Source organism: Acomys russatus, chromosome 25 (genome assembly GCF_903995435.1).
Source record: "Acomys russatus chromosome 25, mAcoRus1.1, whole genome shotgun sequence".
NCBI lineage: Eukaryota > Metazoa > Chordata > Mammalia > Rodentia > Muridae > Acomys > Acomys russatus.
This window is the reverse complement of record NC_067161.1, coordinates 13,774,279-13,791,557: the sequence shown is the minus strand read 5'-3', so window position 1 is coordinate 13,791,557 and position 17,279 is coordinate 13,774,279. Positions and strand designations below refer to the sequence as shown.

At 50.6% G+C, this 17,279-nt stretch overlaps 1 protein-coding gene across 1 annotated transcript in view; it reads left to right on the top strand.

Annotated features, from left to right (window-relative positions):
* Nsg2 (neuronal vesicle trafficking associated 2) overlaps nt 1-14,719 on the top strand; it is a 58,023-nt gene extending 43,304 nt beyond the window's left edge. The window contains exons 4-5 of the mRNA XM_051167392.1: nt 12,083-12,193; nt 14,426-14,719. Of these exons, the coding sequence (XP_051023349.1) occupies nt 12,083-12,193; nt 14,426-14,617 (303 nt within the window). The 3' untranslated portion in view covers nt 14,618-14,719. The remainder of the gene's footprint in view (nt 1-12,082; nt 12,194-14,425) is intronic.
* The last annotated feature ends 2,560 nt before the right edge of the window (nt 14,720-17,279 follow it).

Here is a 17,279-nt window from a genome sequence, read left to right as displayed (position 1 = left end):
GCCCACATTAAGGAGCTCACAACCGCCTGTTATACCAGTTCCAAGGTTCCAACTCCCTCTTCAGGCTTTAGTGGGCACCTGCAGACTGTGCATGTTAAAAAAAAAAAAAAAGCATACAGCTATATCGTGCTTAATAAATTATAATGGTCCCCTAAGCCTTGCCAATGAAAGCTTGGTAAGGGAAGCATAATCCAAAGGCAAAGCCAGTTTCCTGTTTAGGAGCTGGACAGACTGACAGGCAGTGACCAGGACCTTCCCCTAGATACTCACTCCAGACCCGTCTTGTCAATTTAGGGCGGGCACTTCTAGCCAGGATAGCATCTCTACAGAAATCATTCTGATGCGGCCTCTTAGATGCCATTTTCCAGCACATACCATTCCGTGCCAAAGCCAGGCAGGTGACCTTTGAGCTCTGGTCTCACCTTTCACTGCTTGTGCAAGTGCTTGGGGGGTGGGGGTGGACAGTGAAACTCACCTGTCATGCCTAGAAAACCAGACTGCACAGTGTGACAAAAATGTAGTCCCGTCTTTCAGATGGTGGGGGCAGGGCAGCTAATGGGCTGCTCGCCTGTTTTTAAAGCTAGCTTCAAAGCAGCTCTGGCCAAGAGCCATGGCTGGCTTCAGCCTTGCTCCGATTTTCACAAAACCATAACGAAATGGCTTCCTTTCCTTTGTGAAGCTAGACAGACCAACAGAAACACAAGCAGCCCAGGCTGTCTTGCTGTGTGCACAAGTCTGATGAATCCCAAAGCAAACAAGTCAGTCCCGAATGAAGATGATCTTCTAGGGGATAAAAAATAGTCATCCAGGCATACAAAGAGAAAAGAAGACATTAAGGCCCGAGGCAGCCCATCCTCCCCAATCTTTACTCTCTGGCTCCTGCTCTTTGCCAAGTGCTGTGTTCAGCATCCCACATAGAGACCAATTTCCCTCCGTGTCAGTGCATCCCAGTTCCCAGGTGAGAATTTGGGGACCATGAATGGGATAAGGGAGCCAGGGAGTGAGAGGGTGGAATGCATGAGAGGTTCTGGCTCCACACCAGACACTAGCCTGCTTTCCTGTCCCTCCCAGAGCAGACTGATATAAATACACCCCATCTGAAGCCACAAAGAAACACACACACACACACACACACACACACACACACACACACACACACATGCATGCACATGCACTCACATGCCCATTTAGGGACTGTGGCCCTTTAGAGGCAGTTTCTTTGTGTTATATAAGGATGGAATTGCTGAGCACCTTGGCTGGAAGAAGAGGATGCAGAATCAGCCGATGGATGGAGACACAGAGAGGATCCAAGGAGATGCTCAGTGGTTAAGAGTTCTGGCTGCTCTTCCAGAGGACACCACTTTGGTTCCCAGCACGCACACTGAGTGGCTCACTACAGCCTAAAACTCCAGCTCCACTTCTGGCTTGTATGGGCACCGCACTTGTGATATACACTCTCACAGATACACAGATACACATTAATTAACATTTTTTTTAATAAAATGAAGAAAGAAAGTGCTTTGGTAGCATACTCCAGTGTTGTCCTGCTGGGGCTCCCTGCCAAATGCAGGCCTATGTGGTGGATGGGGACTGGGTCTGCTCACCCAGCAAGCATTGGCTAGCCCTAAGATCAGCTTCTGTTGAAAGAAGAACTGCACCACGCAGTTCTGGAGGAGAACGGGACGAATCTCCAAATTCTCATCTTTTTGACCCCACTTTCCTCCAGGGAGGATTGTCATATTATTAGGGAAAAAGACTGCATTCATTCATTTTTGATTGCCATAGCAGCATGCCTGAGGTTCAATACTCTATAAAGCAAAGGGTTTTACTTCGCCTACAATGTTAAGAGGCTGAAAGTCCAAACCACATTCCACCAACATGTCACACCATGGTGCACGGCATCGTGGTGGGAATGTGTGGGAAGGGGGGACATCCATGTGAGGCAGGAAGCCAGACAGGAGGGAGGAGCTATTCTTGCTCTTCTGCAATAATCCATGCTGAGAAGTAACCAAGGTCCCCGGGGAAAGTATCTGAACCCCTTCCAAAGACAGTTGACCTTCTCCCAAGGTCCCCCTTTCCTGAAGGTTCCCTAAATCCCAGTGCCACCACATTGGGAACCAAGCTGGCAACGCATGAACTCAGACCGTTTCCAGAAGATAACACTAACCCAAGGGATGCTCATCAAAACAGGAAAAACAAAAAAGCAGAGAGAGGATGTAAGAGAAAGTGCGTTTGCTCCCAGTTTCTAGTGTCAGACTTCCTGCTACAGGTACACTTTCCCTTCTTTCCCCTTGGGGAGCACTCGTCCCCGTGCACACATGACAAGGAGCCTCCCTAGACTGTTCTCGCTGGTGTTCCTATGCCATGGGCCCTGGCTGTGGTCACTCCTAACACTACGTTATGGCTTCTGTAACTCTGAGGTCCTCAGCACCAGACTTTGAGCTTCCCAAGGTCAGGAAGCCGAGAGCAGTGACTCCTATCTAGCTAGGACCTGGAAGGTAGGGTACTTGACTGTTGATGGACTGACGTCCATTTTCTTTAGTCAGTCTCAACAAGGAGGGGCCAGAGCAGGGCATCTCCTCTGCCCCGAAGACTCCAAAACAAGTGCCATCTCTGGCCCACTGATGGTGCACAGCTGTCTCCCTGCATCCAGCCGTCTCGCTGGAGATGAACCTGTGTTCTCTCTCGTCTCCATGGAGACACAATCTCTGCAGCACAAATGCCGTGTTTCATTTAGCCACTTTCATTCTTTAATCTCCTTTCTTGGCAGAAAAGTTGATTTTTTTTTTAAATCAGGTCAGTGAGATTGATTTGGAGACTCAGACTCTGCTTCAAATGCTAATGAACAGAACTGTAGTGTCCTTAGGCGAGTCAGTGGAGGTTCCAGGACCAGAGATGCTAGCCTGCATGTTCCTCTTATCCCCAGCAGGGTGAGAAGCCACACCTGCCCACACAGCAGGCAGCATTCGCAGCTGGGGACCCTGTGGACACAGACATTGAGGGGTATCCTAGTTAGGATTACAACTGCTGTGATGAAACACCTTGAGCAAAGAACTTGGGAAGGAAAGGGGTCATTTGGCCTATGCTTCCATATTGCTGTTCATCATCTGAGGGGGTCAGGACAGGAACTCAAAACAGGGCAGGAACCTGGAGGCAGGAGCTGAGGCAGAGGCCATGGAGGAGTGCTGCTTACTGGCTTGCTTCCCATGGCTTGCTCAGCCTGTTTGTTTGTTTGTTTGTTTTAATAGAAGCCAGAACGACCTGCTCAGGGGTGGCACCACTCACAATGGGCTAGACCCTCCCCCAGCAAACACTAATTAAGCTTGCCTACACCTCAATCTTACATGAAGGCATTTTCTCCATTGAGGCTCCCTCTTCTCTGATGACTCTAACTTGTGACCAGTTGACATAAAACTAGCCAGGATGGGGGACGTTTCTGCTCCCTCCTAGCCTTGCTACCTTTGTCTGTGAAGTGGATGGACTTTCTAGTGAATCTTCTAGGTCCTCATGTCTCCTTCCTTACATACCCCACAGACAGACAGACAGACAGACAGACAGATGGACACTTGGTGGAATAAGAGCGTACCTGCCTTGGAGAGAGCTGCTCGCAAGCTTGGCCTCTGGGGAGCTTGCCTTTTAGGGTGCTCCCACCATTCTCAGAACTGATGGAGGGCTCTCTGTGCCTCAGTTTACACACAATACAGTTTGTGCTGCACAGCTGCCTTCCATCTGGGGGTCTGGAATACAGAGATATGTTCAACACAGGGTGACTTTGTGACCAGCACCCAACACAAATCCCTGGGCACTGAGTCTCTAATGAGCTTCATGTGACGTGTTAAAATGTTGGGACTGAGTGCTGCCAACCAGCTCTGCAGTTAAGAGCACTTGCTGCTCTTGTAAAAGATGAAGGTTTGGCTTCCAGAACCCACATGGTAGCTAACAGCTCTCTGTAACTCTAGTTCTAGGAGATCTCTTCTGGCCTCCTTGGGCGTTGCATATGCATGGTACACTGACCACAGGCAGGCAAAACACCCATACATGTAAAATAAAAACAACAACAAAATTGTGTAGAGACAAGGCACACTCCGTGCGGCCCCACCAGGAGAGCTGTGGGAGCTCATGTCTGCTTGGCCATGGGCTCCTTTGCTTTCTGTGACTTTCACTTTGGCCTTTGACGGTGATAAGCCACAGCCAGGCATACACGTCATACCTAGTCCTCTGAGTCCTCCTGGCCAGGGCCTTAGGGACCTTTAAAACAGGTCTCATTTCCTTCCCTGGTTCCGGTGTTTTGCTTCCCAGAGCCTTGGAGATGGTTTGTTTCCCAGAACACATAGGGATCACACCACCATATATTGCTCGAGGAATACTAGTCTATACTGTCAGCCACAGGCAGGAGAGGGGTTGCCTCCCACAATCAGTAACTATGCTCCTTCATGTAGAAATATCAGGACCCATGACCCCAGCCCTGGCCCATGAGATGAGAAGAAAAAGAAGAGATGTCAATGGGGCTCGGGAAATGAGAAAGGGAAGATGGAAGGCTGAGACTTCAGGTTCTGTCTCCAAAGCACAGGGTCTCGGTCCTCCGCATCCCTTTTTCCTTTCTTCTCATCTCATAGGTCAGGGTTGGGGTCATGGGTCTTGCTTGATATTTCGCATGGAGGAGTGTAATCACCTATTGGGGGGAGGCAGTCAACTCCTCTCCTCCCTGTGGCCGACAGAACAGAATAGCCCTGCTTAAGCAATGTATAGTGCTGAGATCCACAGGGGCTCTGGACAGCTCGGAGGCACTTGCTTCCAGGCAGCTGAGGTCTGTGTGGACTATGCTGATTTCCAGGGTAGGGTGGGATGGAGACTCTCAGAGCCCAGAGGTAGAAGCTCGGGGCTCTGTATCCAGGCCTCTTCCGCAAGAGTGCAGGCCACAGAGGGGAGAAGGTGGAGGTCTTGAGCATCTCCACAGTCCTCAGAAGCATCATTTAGGAAGAACCCTCAGTAGTCAAAGGAAGAACAGATTAGGCCGCGGAGGCAGAAGAAGCCAGAGAGAACAGGCCTCACGTTGGAAACTTCTTTCTGTCTCATTGATATGAACCACTAGCGAGTCCTCTGGAGGACCCTCATGCCTAGAGAGGCTGGCCCTAGCCCAAAGGGGCTGCTCATTAGCTGGGGAGCATAGAGCACACATGATGGTGACAGAACCACGCCCTGGTGTTAAAGAAGCAACTGAGCCACAGAGAGGCCCGGGGGGAGGGGGTCCTGGAGATGAGTTAGTGCCTTCCCACTCACATGGCTCTTCCTTTCCCACTACACCACATTGCTTGTCTCAGGGCAGTGGGTGTAGATTAGTGTAACAACCCAGAACCATTTTACAGGTGAAGCCACGGGTCCTCGGGTTAACTAGAATTAGCATATGAGGTTGATCTCAGTGCCCACCCCCATCCCAGAGACCCCGAGGGACCACAGTGTGTCAAAGGGGATGAGAGAAAAGAGGCCACCAGGACCTATGCTTTGGCTAGGCTGCTGAAGAAGAACAGGAAGCCTGTCCCATGTGACAAGTCATTCTGTCTGTCTCTGGCACAAGTCTATAAAATGGGCACAGAGCTGGCATATGTGCCGAGGTCATTTCTGTGAGACGCCGGACACCTCCCCTGATCCAGGCCTACCTAAGGGTTGCTATGCATTGCCACACTCAGTCACCATGAGGATGCTACCAATACCAACCCCTGCCCCCCCCCCCGAGAAGAAAGCTGAGGTCCCCAAAGGCAGGGAGGGGAGCTACCTAGGGGCATACAGCTCTGAGGCCAGCCCAGCTTCAAAGGCTCTCGTGTTCTCTGTTCCCAAACTCCGCAGAGTGCTAAGAAAGCCAGAATGCCATTTCAGTGGGCTTTACAAGGCCTCTCATCCCCTGTCCTGCTCCACCGGGAGCCTGTTGTGGGAATCTTGGGGCCATCCAGGGATAAGGTGCCAGATGTCATGATTCCAGCTCCTTGGATGGCGACTGCCCACAGCTATCATATCTCTTGGGCAGGTCTGGCTTTATGTCTCCTCGAAATTTAATTTCCCTAGTGTGAGAGCTTCTCTTGCCACAAGGTTTCCAGGGTTTATCCTCTTCATAAGGAAGGGCCATTTGTTGAGCGCTGTGGCACAGAGGCTGCCGGGCCTGAATGCTGACAAGGCCGCTGCCTCCCCAGCGCTGTATGCCCCCGGCAACCCGGCAGGGGCATACAGAGGACCGCTTGTGTTCTTCTCCATCTTCTTTCCGATGTCTGCGGTGACGTACACTCCCGGAATAAACGGACAGTTTGCCTCATGGTGACATGGCACTCCATTACCCTCCCACAGGCAAGCGAAGCTACAGACAGAATTAGCAGAGCGTGTCAGAGAAGGGCCACACACAGACATGCTCTGGACAACTGGCCAGTCTTTGCTCTTTCAGTTACCAAGGACTGTGCCCCACTGTGCCTCAGTTCCCAGCTCTGTAAGTGAAGATGATGGCTGAGCATATAGGGCCAGCATGAGGAGTTCTGTGAGCCACTGAGCAGTCAGCGAGGACTGGCAGGTACACGTGCGTCAGGAGTCTGGAGGGGCATCGATCTCATCGAGTCTTCATACCCGCCTTGAGGGTGAGATTCGGGTCCTCGTTTAATAGATGAAGAAACACGGGCTTGGACACGTGAAATGTCTGACCCACGGTTGCACAGATCATTAGAGGCAGAAATAGGGTGAGATGCAGCCATAGCTGCTGCAGAGAACTCCACACCTGCTCAAGAGTGAGGGTCCAGCTCTGTGGGCTGGCAGAAAGAAGCTTCCTGCTGACCACTCTGTATAGCAAAGCGCTGTCACCGTGTCAGACAGGGCAGACTTCAGATGACCCCGTGCACGCACTTCCCACTGCGTCCTCCTTCCCTTCCTGTCTCCCTGGAGGCCGGGGACAGTGAAAAGGGGTTGGAAGCCAGCGTGGCAGCAGATGCCCACTATCCCGGCACTCAGGCACAGAGGCAGGAGGATGAGCTTGAGTTCAGTCTGGGCTATGTTGTAAGTGTCAGGTCAGCTGGAGTCTGTTAGCAGACAGGCAGATGATAGACACGAGAGGCGTGTGAGTACACACTGCAGACAGGGTTTTGCGCCAAAAACAAGGACAAGAGTGTGAGGTGGGGGCTGTGCAGTGCATGTGAGGTCTCCTCTCCGCTGTGCCAGCTCCCAAGCTGGAAGCTGGGACTGCAGAGAGCATCAAGGAATTGAGGTCTCTCTGTCTCTCATACACACACACACACACACACACACACACACACAGAGAGAGAGAGAGAGAGAGAGAGAGAGAGAGAGAGAGAGCGCAATTATGATTCAAGGAGCTGGGTGTGTGAAGCGATGAAAATGTGCTTATAGTGCACTGCACACACGCGCGCGTGCAAAGGGAAGGTGATATGATATGCTGTTGGGCTTCAAAGCTTAAGAGTTTGCACTAGGAGAGAGATTTTCCAAACCTAGTGACAAGCAAGGGTCCTCCTGAATATCCGGAGCATCTGACACCCATGAGGAGCTGGGCAGGAGGTGTGGAGAAGCAGAGCTTTCGTAGCTTGCGCTATTGGTGCTGCGCACTGTTGTTACTGAAGCCAGAAGTTCAAAACTGAGATGGGGCAGGCCCTGCCTTAGCCAGGGATACTATGGCTGTGATGACACACCACAATCAGGGCAACTAGGGGAGGAGGAGGTTCATTTTGACTTATACATCCACGTTTCGTTGAAGGAACTTGGGACAGGAACTCAAACAGGGTAGGAACCTTAGTCAGGAGTTAATGCAGAGGCCGTGGAGGGGTGCTGCTTGCTGACTTGCTCTCCATCGCTTGCTCAGCCTGCTTCCTTATAGAACCAAGGACCACCAGCCCAGGGATGGCCCCACCCACAATGGGCTGGACCCTCACCTATCAATCACTAATTAAGAAAATGCCTTACAAGCTTGCCTACAGCCCAACCTTATGGAAGCATTTGCTCAATTGAGGTTCCCTTCTTCCCAGTGGCTCCAGCCTGTGTCAAGTTGATATAAAACTAGCCAGCACGGGCCCCTTCTCCATGCCCCCCCCCCCGGTCTTCTAGCTCCTGTGACTCCTCCATCTCCACATTGCCTCTCCTTCCCCTCTGTGTGTCTGCCTTCATCTGTATCTCCAACAAAGCCTTGTCTCCTGGACCTTAATGCCCACCTGGGTTATCCACAATGACCTTTGACCCAATCACGCCTGCCATGCCCATCCTTCCAAATGAAGTATCGTTTATGGCAGGTTCAGATGTGGGCATGCATTTTGGGGGCCTCCCTTCTGCTCCAGGGATTCAGGTGCCCCCTCCAACTGGCTCCCCTCTTATGGAGGAGGAAGGTTTTCACAGTACAGGACCTTCCCCTACACACTTAGCGCTGTCTGCCCCTTGTGGAGAACTGCCTCTGCCCTGGGCTTTAAGCCAGCATGCCACAGAAAACCACATGCTTTCTGAGGAGCTCCTCAGGCCAGAGCAGACAAACTCTAGGATGGCATATAGTTCACTCCTGAGAGAACACTGCTTAATGAATTGTGTGTCCTTGGCAAAAGCACATGACCCATCAATGCCTTGATCTCACCCAAAAGATGAAGAATCCTTAGCATCCGCCTCTCAGGCAATCAGTCAGTCAAACAAACAGAACCCCACCGCGATGCTTTCTCTATGCAGAGCAAATGGAAGTGAGAGTTAGCCCAAGCCGCCTCCCCAGGCTGCTTCAACATTTGAGATAGTCCCTAAAGATCAGCCTTCCCACTGGCCTCCCAGCCCTGCCCCCAGCCCCGCTCCCCACCCCCACCCCACCTGCCTCCAGACACATCTTTCCAAAGCCTAATCTATTTCCCCCACCTCTACACCCCCCAGACATGTAGCCCTGGCTGTCCTGGACTCACTCGGTAGACCAGGCTGGCCTCCAGCTCACAGAGATCCGCCTGCCTCTGCCTCCCCGCGTGCTGGGATTGCAGGCGTGCACCACCTTGATTCTGCCACCTGCCTGCTTAAACACTTCAATCATTCCCAGTCACCCGAGTTAAGGCTCTATGTCCAGTATACCCACTCCTCCCCCGCCCCTCCCACTCCAGGCCCCCCCCCCCCCATTGGCTTCCTCAGAAACAACCCTGCCATGTCTCTAGAGCAACCCAGGCTTTCTCCAGCTGCACTCTAGCAGGTGTATGCTCCACAGAGCCATCTGCCCTCCCACCCGGTGGTCTCTGCAGAGTTACCCATATTGTCACATCCCCAGCCCCAGATGAGTCCCACAGCCCCCTGTGCTGATGGCCTTGGTCGCAGAGCAATCCCACTAAAATTTAGAAAGGAATGAAGGCTTTCAGACAACATGGCCGCCATTTGCCCTACCCAAGCTAGCCTGCTGGGTGGAACCGCACACGTGGGCAGGCTACTCCCCAGACTCCCCTCAACATTCATAAAGACCTCCCAGTACAGAGTCTACACAAAGAGCTCTTCTCCTCCATGCCTGCACTAAGGAGCCAGGGACCTCAGACACCCTGAAGCCTGGACTTGCCCCCAGAAACTCTGGTGTCATATCACCCAATGGAGGCAGAAGATCGGGATTGTTGAAAATATTGCCCATGTGATGATAACATATCCAGCCAGCTTGAGAGCCAAGTCAAAACAGCTTATAGGAAGAGTCGGTCTTTCCGTGGGTGTGCTTTATAGTCCACTGGAAGACTGAAAGCCACGCCCATGTCCTGGACCCATTTGCCCCTTGTCCATCACATTAGAATCCACAGGAAGGGCAGCCTAGGTGTCAACATCCTAAGGTCCTTCAGATGTTTCTGATGATAGACTTGAAACCACAGAGCCTAAAGGAGACTTCCATCCTCCTCCCCTCCTCCCTCTTCTTTTCCCAGTGATGTTTTCTGAAGGTCTCTGCCACACAGCCAGCCTTGATGACCTGGGTAAATCACACCTCGCACCTCTCAGAGAGGGCAAGGAATGGGAGAGCTCTGGCATGTCTGGGGAACCCGCCCCTGCATGAGCATGCTGGGCACTCTTCTCTAACCTCCGAGTGGCCGCTGGGGTGGGGTACCTACCCTTAATGGGCATTTCCTCAGGTCTGTGCCTATGTTTAGACATCTTGTCCTGCCGGTAGGTTTATCTAAGGCTGGGGTTCTATTCAGTCCTAGGCACGGGTCACATGCGGTCACTGGGATGGGAAAATTCCCTAGGACCTCCTCGAGCTGCCTGGGACTGCTGGCAACGGCAAGATGGGCTCTGCTTGCTCCTTTGCAGGTGTGAGGTCTACAGCCATGCCATTGCCACAGTGTGCCTATGACTGTTTGCGTCCTGGCATCGTGGGCAGCCCTCTCAGCTGGGCCTGGGGGAGGCTAGCAGCATTTTAAATCTCTCTGATGGAGTCACCATGTACTGGAGGCAGAGTGTTTCCTCAGCTCTGGCATTTAAAGCTTGAGGTAAAATTTCGCACACTGTAAAATTAGTCACTTTTAAATGAACTGTTTCGCAGCATTTGGAATACTTACAGTACTGTGTGACCATCATCCTTGTCTAATGCCAAAACATTTTCATCACCTAGAAGGAGCCTGGTACCCATCACCAGTCCTTCCCCATGGTCCCCACCCTAAGCCCTTGGCAACTGCCCATGTGTTTTCTACATCTACAGTTTAATCTAGTCTAGACATCTCATAGTGACCTTTCAGGTCTGACTTCTTTTTATTCCGTATAATGATTTGAGGTCTCTCTACATCTGTCATACATTTTCCATCCCTCTTATAACTGAATGATATTATGTGGATACACACTGCCTATCAGGGTCCATGGGCGACTGAATGCAGGGCCCCCCGGTGAATACCGCACTCCTCAGATGCGCGATTCCCTTGAATTTATTTGCACGTGACCGTCATACATCTTCCTGTGTGTTTGCTTCTCTGGCGTTCTTATGATAGCGAGTACACTATGAAGCCATGTAAGTAACTGCTATGTTGTCCAAAGTGGGGAGCGTGACAAGAAAAGTCCACAATGTGTTTGCCACACAACAATTTACTTTTCCTTTTTTTTTTTTTTTTTTTTTTTTTTTTTTTTGGTTTCTAGTAGATTGAACTCATTAATGTGGAAGCATTAAACATTGTTGATAACACAATATTTGGTTATCCTGGGCAAATACTCAGACTGCTCCTAGCTTTTGAGTCCTGGGCATCCTGGACCATTGTGGACAAGGGTTCTTTTCATCCTATAACCCAGACACTACCTGACCAGCTACTTTGGGGTTCTCAGGATGGGTGGGTGGTGATCCGAAGTGACCCACTTTGGGGAAGTTTCCAACCCTTTTTCTGGTTGTGTGCCAACAGTACTATAGAGAGCAAGGAAGCCTTTAAAGTTTTTAAACCCTGTGCCGATGCTGCAGGCGAGAGGGGACATGGCTTCAGACTCGCCGGAAATGCTTGAAGCAGTAAAAAATGTTCAGGTTGTGGGTGCGCATGCACCAAGGCAGATTCCTGACAGGTCAGATGTGCAGTGCAGGGGAAGCAATTAAGAGTGGTCAGAAGGTTGGAGCCCAGTGCCAACCATGGTGGAGCTGGCATTCCTGTGGCAGGAAGAGGGCAGCTGGAAGACTGGGAGACCAGTGGGTGGGGGCACATTCAAGGTGGGTGTCAGGTGTCCAGACAGAGGCAAAGCAAGCCACTGATGCCTGGCATCAGACTACAGTGGTACTGACAGGGATGTGGTGGGAAAGGAAGGCATGAAGCCCCGGATGTAAGGACCTAATCATCACCCCTCACATACACATATTATTCCCCATGCTGACAGGAAGAGTTCAGAGGGATCACATGTAGAGTCCAGAAAGAACTTTCTAGATTTTCCTGCAGGAGGGAGAAACTGGGGCTCACGGAGTGCAAGTGTCCTCAGGATCACACTACATTTTCGTTAGCGACAAAGCCAAGACACAGTGACTTCCCTGCACCCTTGGCTCCTCCCCTTTCCGACACACCGCACAGCCTGTTGGCTCCAGGCATTGAGGGCTGCGTGCACGGCCTGAAAGTGCATGAACTGCCACTGTGTGACGTGCAGTTCTGTCTTTTTTCAGGTCACCATTCTCGTCAGCTTGGCCCTCGCCTTCCTCGCCTGCATTGTGTTCCTGGTGGTTTACAAAGCCTTCACCTATGACCACAGCTGTCCCGAAGGATTTGTCTACAAGGTAAGGGGCTTGGGGTTGGTGGATAGCCCTAGGTGATTGCCAGTAATTGGAGGAACTGTCGATGCCTTCTATTCCCTGGTGGCCATATTTGGGTATGGCATCATGTCTGGGAGAGAGTGATCACGTCTTCCTTGAGGAGCAGTCTCAGGCAGGCCTGAGAGTTCCTGTTGAAAGGTCAGGAAGTAGGCCAGCTCCAGACTGCGCATGAGCAGTGAAGGAAGCTCACTGACACTTGACATTGACTTGCTCACCTTTGGAAAGTTCTGTTTCCCATGGGTCTTCCTGGCCTCAGGGTGTCCCTAAAGAGACATAAGAATAAACAGCAGTGCTTCTGAAGTGTTCTGCCAGCCTGTTGCCAGACCCCTGACCCTCTGGAAGTTGCCCTCCTTCCTTCAAAGGCTTGGGTGACCTGAGGGTCTTCTCAGTCCTTTGCAGTGTTATGTTTGCCCAAAACAGTCAAACAGTGGAGCACAAAATAACAATAACAATAATAAATAAATAAATAAGCCTGTTATGTAATGGACTGTCAATACATGTTAGTTGCAATAAAGTTAGTTGTTTCAAATCCAAAACAGGTGATGGTGTTAAGTTTTATAAACACCATTCACTTAGTATTCATTTTCTGCCAAGCTATTTACTAGAAATTTCCAAAAATGTTATCTCTTCTAAACCACGCAACCATTCTTTAAAAAAAAAAAAAAAAAGGACTTTTTTTGGTCCCCATCTTCCATAAGAAGTAACAGAAATTGGGTTATTTAGTTAAGAGGATTCCCCACAACAGCTAAGAAGATGCTCCAAAATAGGGATCAAATAGGGAAATGCTCCGACTTGAGAGCATAGGGCTGTTGGTGCTGGTACACGCTTCCATGAAGCAATGCTGTTAATGGATAAAAGTTGAAGTTCTGAAAGAACAGAGACGGTGACAGCCAGCTCTGGAGACAGCTGAATAAACCATGCTTTATCACACAAGAGGATTTAGTCTGTAGAAGCGCGACAGCGGAAACTGCTGGATGGCACAGACTTCCCTAATGTTGGCAGAGGGAGAAAGCACTACCTGCGCATGAGAAGGGGGAGGGGATGGGGGCAGGGGAAGGAGTTTGTCTGTTTGTTTGTTTGTTTGTTTGTTTGTTTGTTTGTTTTCAGAAGAAATCCTAAAAAGATAAAAACTTAAAATACCAAATATGGACACTCAGAGGGGAGGAAGGACTCGGGGATGGATGCAAATTCATCCAGATTTAGCTTATTACATACTTTCCTCAAAATATGTAAATTGATGACTTATTTGATAAATAAGAAAAGGTAAACCCTTGAAATTAAAAACACGCTAAACAAACAACCTAGATCTGTATGAACCAGAGAAACTCTGCAAAGAAAATTAATGTTCCCAATGACCAGGGTGCAGCCTGTAGACTGAAGGACCTTGGTGGAACAGATGGGTGCCCTTGACCCTCTATGGGGCTCTAACAGGACCGCCATAGGTTGAAAGTGCCTTTAATACATCCAACCTCTGGGACGTCAGAGCTGAGCTTAGCACAGCTTGACTCAGAACTTTGTACGAGCCTACAGTTGGCCAAGACCACCGGGCGCAAAGCCTGTCTTGGAACGTTAAATGCTTTATGCAATTCGTTGAACACTGTGCTGGGTTGAGAAGTAGCTTTGCAGGGGTACACACTGATGCTATCAGATAGTTGAAAATGCCCAGGTCAAACCCTTGCAAACAGAGAATGCCTGCAGCCTAAGGACGTTACGAGGTAGCGACATTCATTCATTGTACCGTTCACTCTGAGTCCTAAACCTGGTGGTACTTTATGATTATCCTATATACAGTAGGATAATGCAAATACATAGCATAAGTTCATATCAATGCTAGGAGCCGATAACTTTGATTTGAGAAAAGAAATACATATATAGAACAAAGGACATGAAATTATTGTTATCTGTGGATGAATGACGCAGGCAGCCACTAGGGGTCAAGTAAAAGGATCCGATGTCACGCTACCAGGAGCTATTACATCATATGGTCATCAAACAGATGAGTCTGGTCTTACCGCAGTGCCAACAGCAGGTGTGCTTCCTCTGCCGTGAAGATGACAGTGGTATAATATTGGGGAAGGTCTGCTGCAGCCCGGTGCAGGGGGACTGTCTCCTGTGGTACGGCGCTCCTGCTGTCTCTGTGGGTGCCAACAACCCACCCAGCTTCTCTTGACTCTTTCTACCTCTTTTTTTCCCCAGCACAAGCGTTGTATCCCGGCCTCGCTGGATGCTTACTACTCATCCCAGGACCCCAGCTCCAGGAGCCGCTTCTACACAGTCATCAGTCACTACAGCGTGGCCAAGCAGAGCACTGCCCGGGCCATCGGGCCATGGCTGTCAGCCGCTGCTGTCATCCATGAGCCCAAGCCACCCAAGACCCAGGGCCATTAGAGGCCTGCCCCAGCTGGGATGGGGGGAGGGTGGAGAGGGGAGACCCCCCCATACACACACACACACACACACACACACACACACACTAGCTAAGCAAAGCTGGAGCTACAAGACAACACTGTACTGCTGGGGTACGGGGTGGGGGCGGGGCAGGATGGGGTCTGGGGAGAACTCCCTGAAAATATTGTGCACTGGAGTTGTCTGAATCGATCTTTCCTTTCGTCCTTTCGTATTGTTGCTTCGTACCCAAGTCAGGCCCGTGTACAAAGGCATGTTCCGTGTTGACTGTTCCCATGTAAGATATTTTCAAAGCCACCGCTTATTCTTTGTTTAGGATAATTTAGAGGCAGCAAAAAGGGGGAAGCCAGAGGAAACGAATTCAAAAGCATGAAATGGGCCCCACGCGTGGAAGACACGGCAGGGCAGTACAGAGCCCAGCCTCTCTGGGCTGCTTAGATAAGACCCCACGGCTTTTGTGTGGCAGTGTTATGGCGGTGTCCGAGTATCTGTGTGGCAAAGTGTGGGCTGTTCAGTTTGCCTGTGGTCTGCAGGAGAGGAGCGCGGCCAGGCAGGAAAGGCTGAATTGGAGAGAAAGGTGATGTTGGCATTTCCAAACCAGGAATGCAGAGTACCACCCAAGGGTGAGTTTGCAAGAACTTGAGGGGGCGGGGGATGGGAGGCATCTATGCTCAGCCCTGGGCAGCCCGAGGGACCTAGGCTCTGAGCACTCACAGGGCGGCTGTTGCGCATCAGCAAGCACAGGCGTGAATGGATGCTGTCTTTTATTGTTCTAGGTGTAATCCCCAGGTGTTGCCCATGTTTTCAAGATGGCAGGGGTGGAGAGGGGGAGAAGGGAAAAGAGGTGACAAGAAGAGGAGGAGGACAGGTCAGGCGGGTTACTCTAGGCACAGCTAGAAGCATAGGCACCCGGCTTTTACATTTTTGCTCTTTCCCAAAGTGCTAATGGCAGAGGGAGCAACATCTGGATTCTAGCCACGAAACTAGGACAGCCAGGAGGGAACTTGAAGATCGGGCCTGCAATGGTTGCAGGCATTTCTAGAATAAGCTGAGAAGTCTTTTGCTACTGTGTTGTCTTGACAGAGGACGTGTGTCCAAACTCCCCAGCCAAGTTCTAGAAGGGCCTGACAGGGAGGTGTAGGCAGCATCCTTAGGCTTCCCCACCTGTACTCTAGCAGGGGCCTCTTGCTTCTTGGGAGCATTCCAGGAAGGCCCTTTTCTATGGAGGTGCTGACTCTGGGCCCAAGAGGTCTGGAACTGACCAGGAGAACTGCTCATCTGGTGTGCGTTACCGTTTCCAGGTGCCTCTCCAACAGGCCATTTAAGGGTATGTTTTTTTTGTGGCTTGCTCTATTGCTGAAATCAGTGTACACAGCAGCTGGGTAATAGGAGTAGCGTAGCTCAAACCACCCTGCCAGATCCTCATCCGGCTTCTTCTCCCTCGTCCCCTACCCTCCCATCACCTCGAGTCACCTGTAAATTCATTTGTCATCTGAAACGGATCAACAAACCGTCCCTAGCAAAACCACAGAGCGCTTTATAATTTTGTGGTGTATTTTTGTCGGTAGGTAGCAAGAGGCTGAAGTATTTTTTGGTGTAATTCTTGAAATTTTCTGACAGGAAAAAGAAAATAAACATAGCTGTGTCTGAGAGTCTTGACCGTTTGTCCTTTACAGCTTGACCTTCTGCACAATGAACCTGGCAAGGGACGCTTGGAGTAAAGAAAGGGGGGTTGGTGAGGCCAGGAGCAGAGTGCCCTGTTAAGTAGGAGGAGAAACTTGGGTATGGGGGGGGGGCGGGACAGGGGAGGAGTCTCTATCTTAAAGTAGATAAGGCCTGGGCAAGAACCTGAAGCCCTAGCAAGATCTCAAGGGCTACAGGTGAAATTGAGGGCATGATATGACACCAGGTCCTCACATGGTACCGAGGTCCAGATATGTTGCTAAGGAGCTAATAGGATGCAGGAGGATCCTATGATATGAAGTATGTAATACCAAGAGGCTGGTAATGCTGAGGTCATCATGCGCTGCTGCTGTTATGACGGATTCAGAAGACCCGACATAGCACTGAGGCCAGTCCATGATGCTGAGCACCTGACATGATGCTGAGCACTTCACATGATGCCGAGCACCTGACGTGATGCTGAGGTCCTGATGATGCAGAGGGTCTGACAGGCAGAAGAAAAAGGGTCCTTACATAATGCTGACACTAGGTTATAGCCCTGCCATCACAGTAAGGCACCGACATGCCCAGTAAAGGAACCGGCATTGCCGACACCGTTTACTGCCTGATCACATACTGCAGTTCTGAGATGATGCTCGGGACCTGTATAGGATACTCAGCTTCTAAAATTCTGCTGCAGGCCTGACTCGATGTGATATTGAGGTCCTGACACGATGCTGAAGTTACAGGGCTGTGCTGAAGTCCTGATATGTTACTGAAATAAGGTGCTGAAGTGATGCTGAGCTCCAGACATGACAGAAAGGGCTGTCCAGATATCATACGGAGGTCCACGTACAATGTTTTGCTCTCTCATATACCAGGGGCATGAAATGACGCAGGGGTCTGTGTGTGATTGATACCGTAACATGCTGAGTTCCCAACGTGAGTCTGAGGTCTTGACATTAGGTTGAGTCCCTGATAA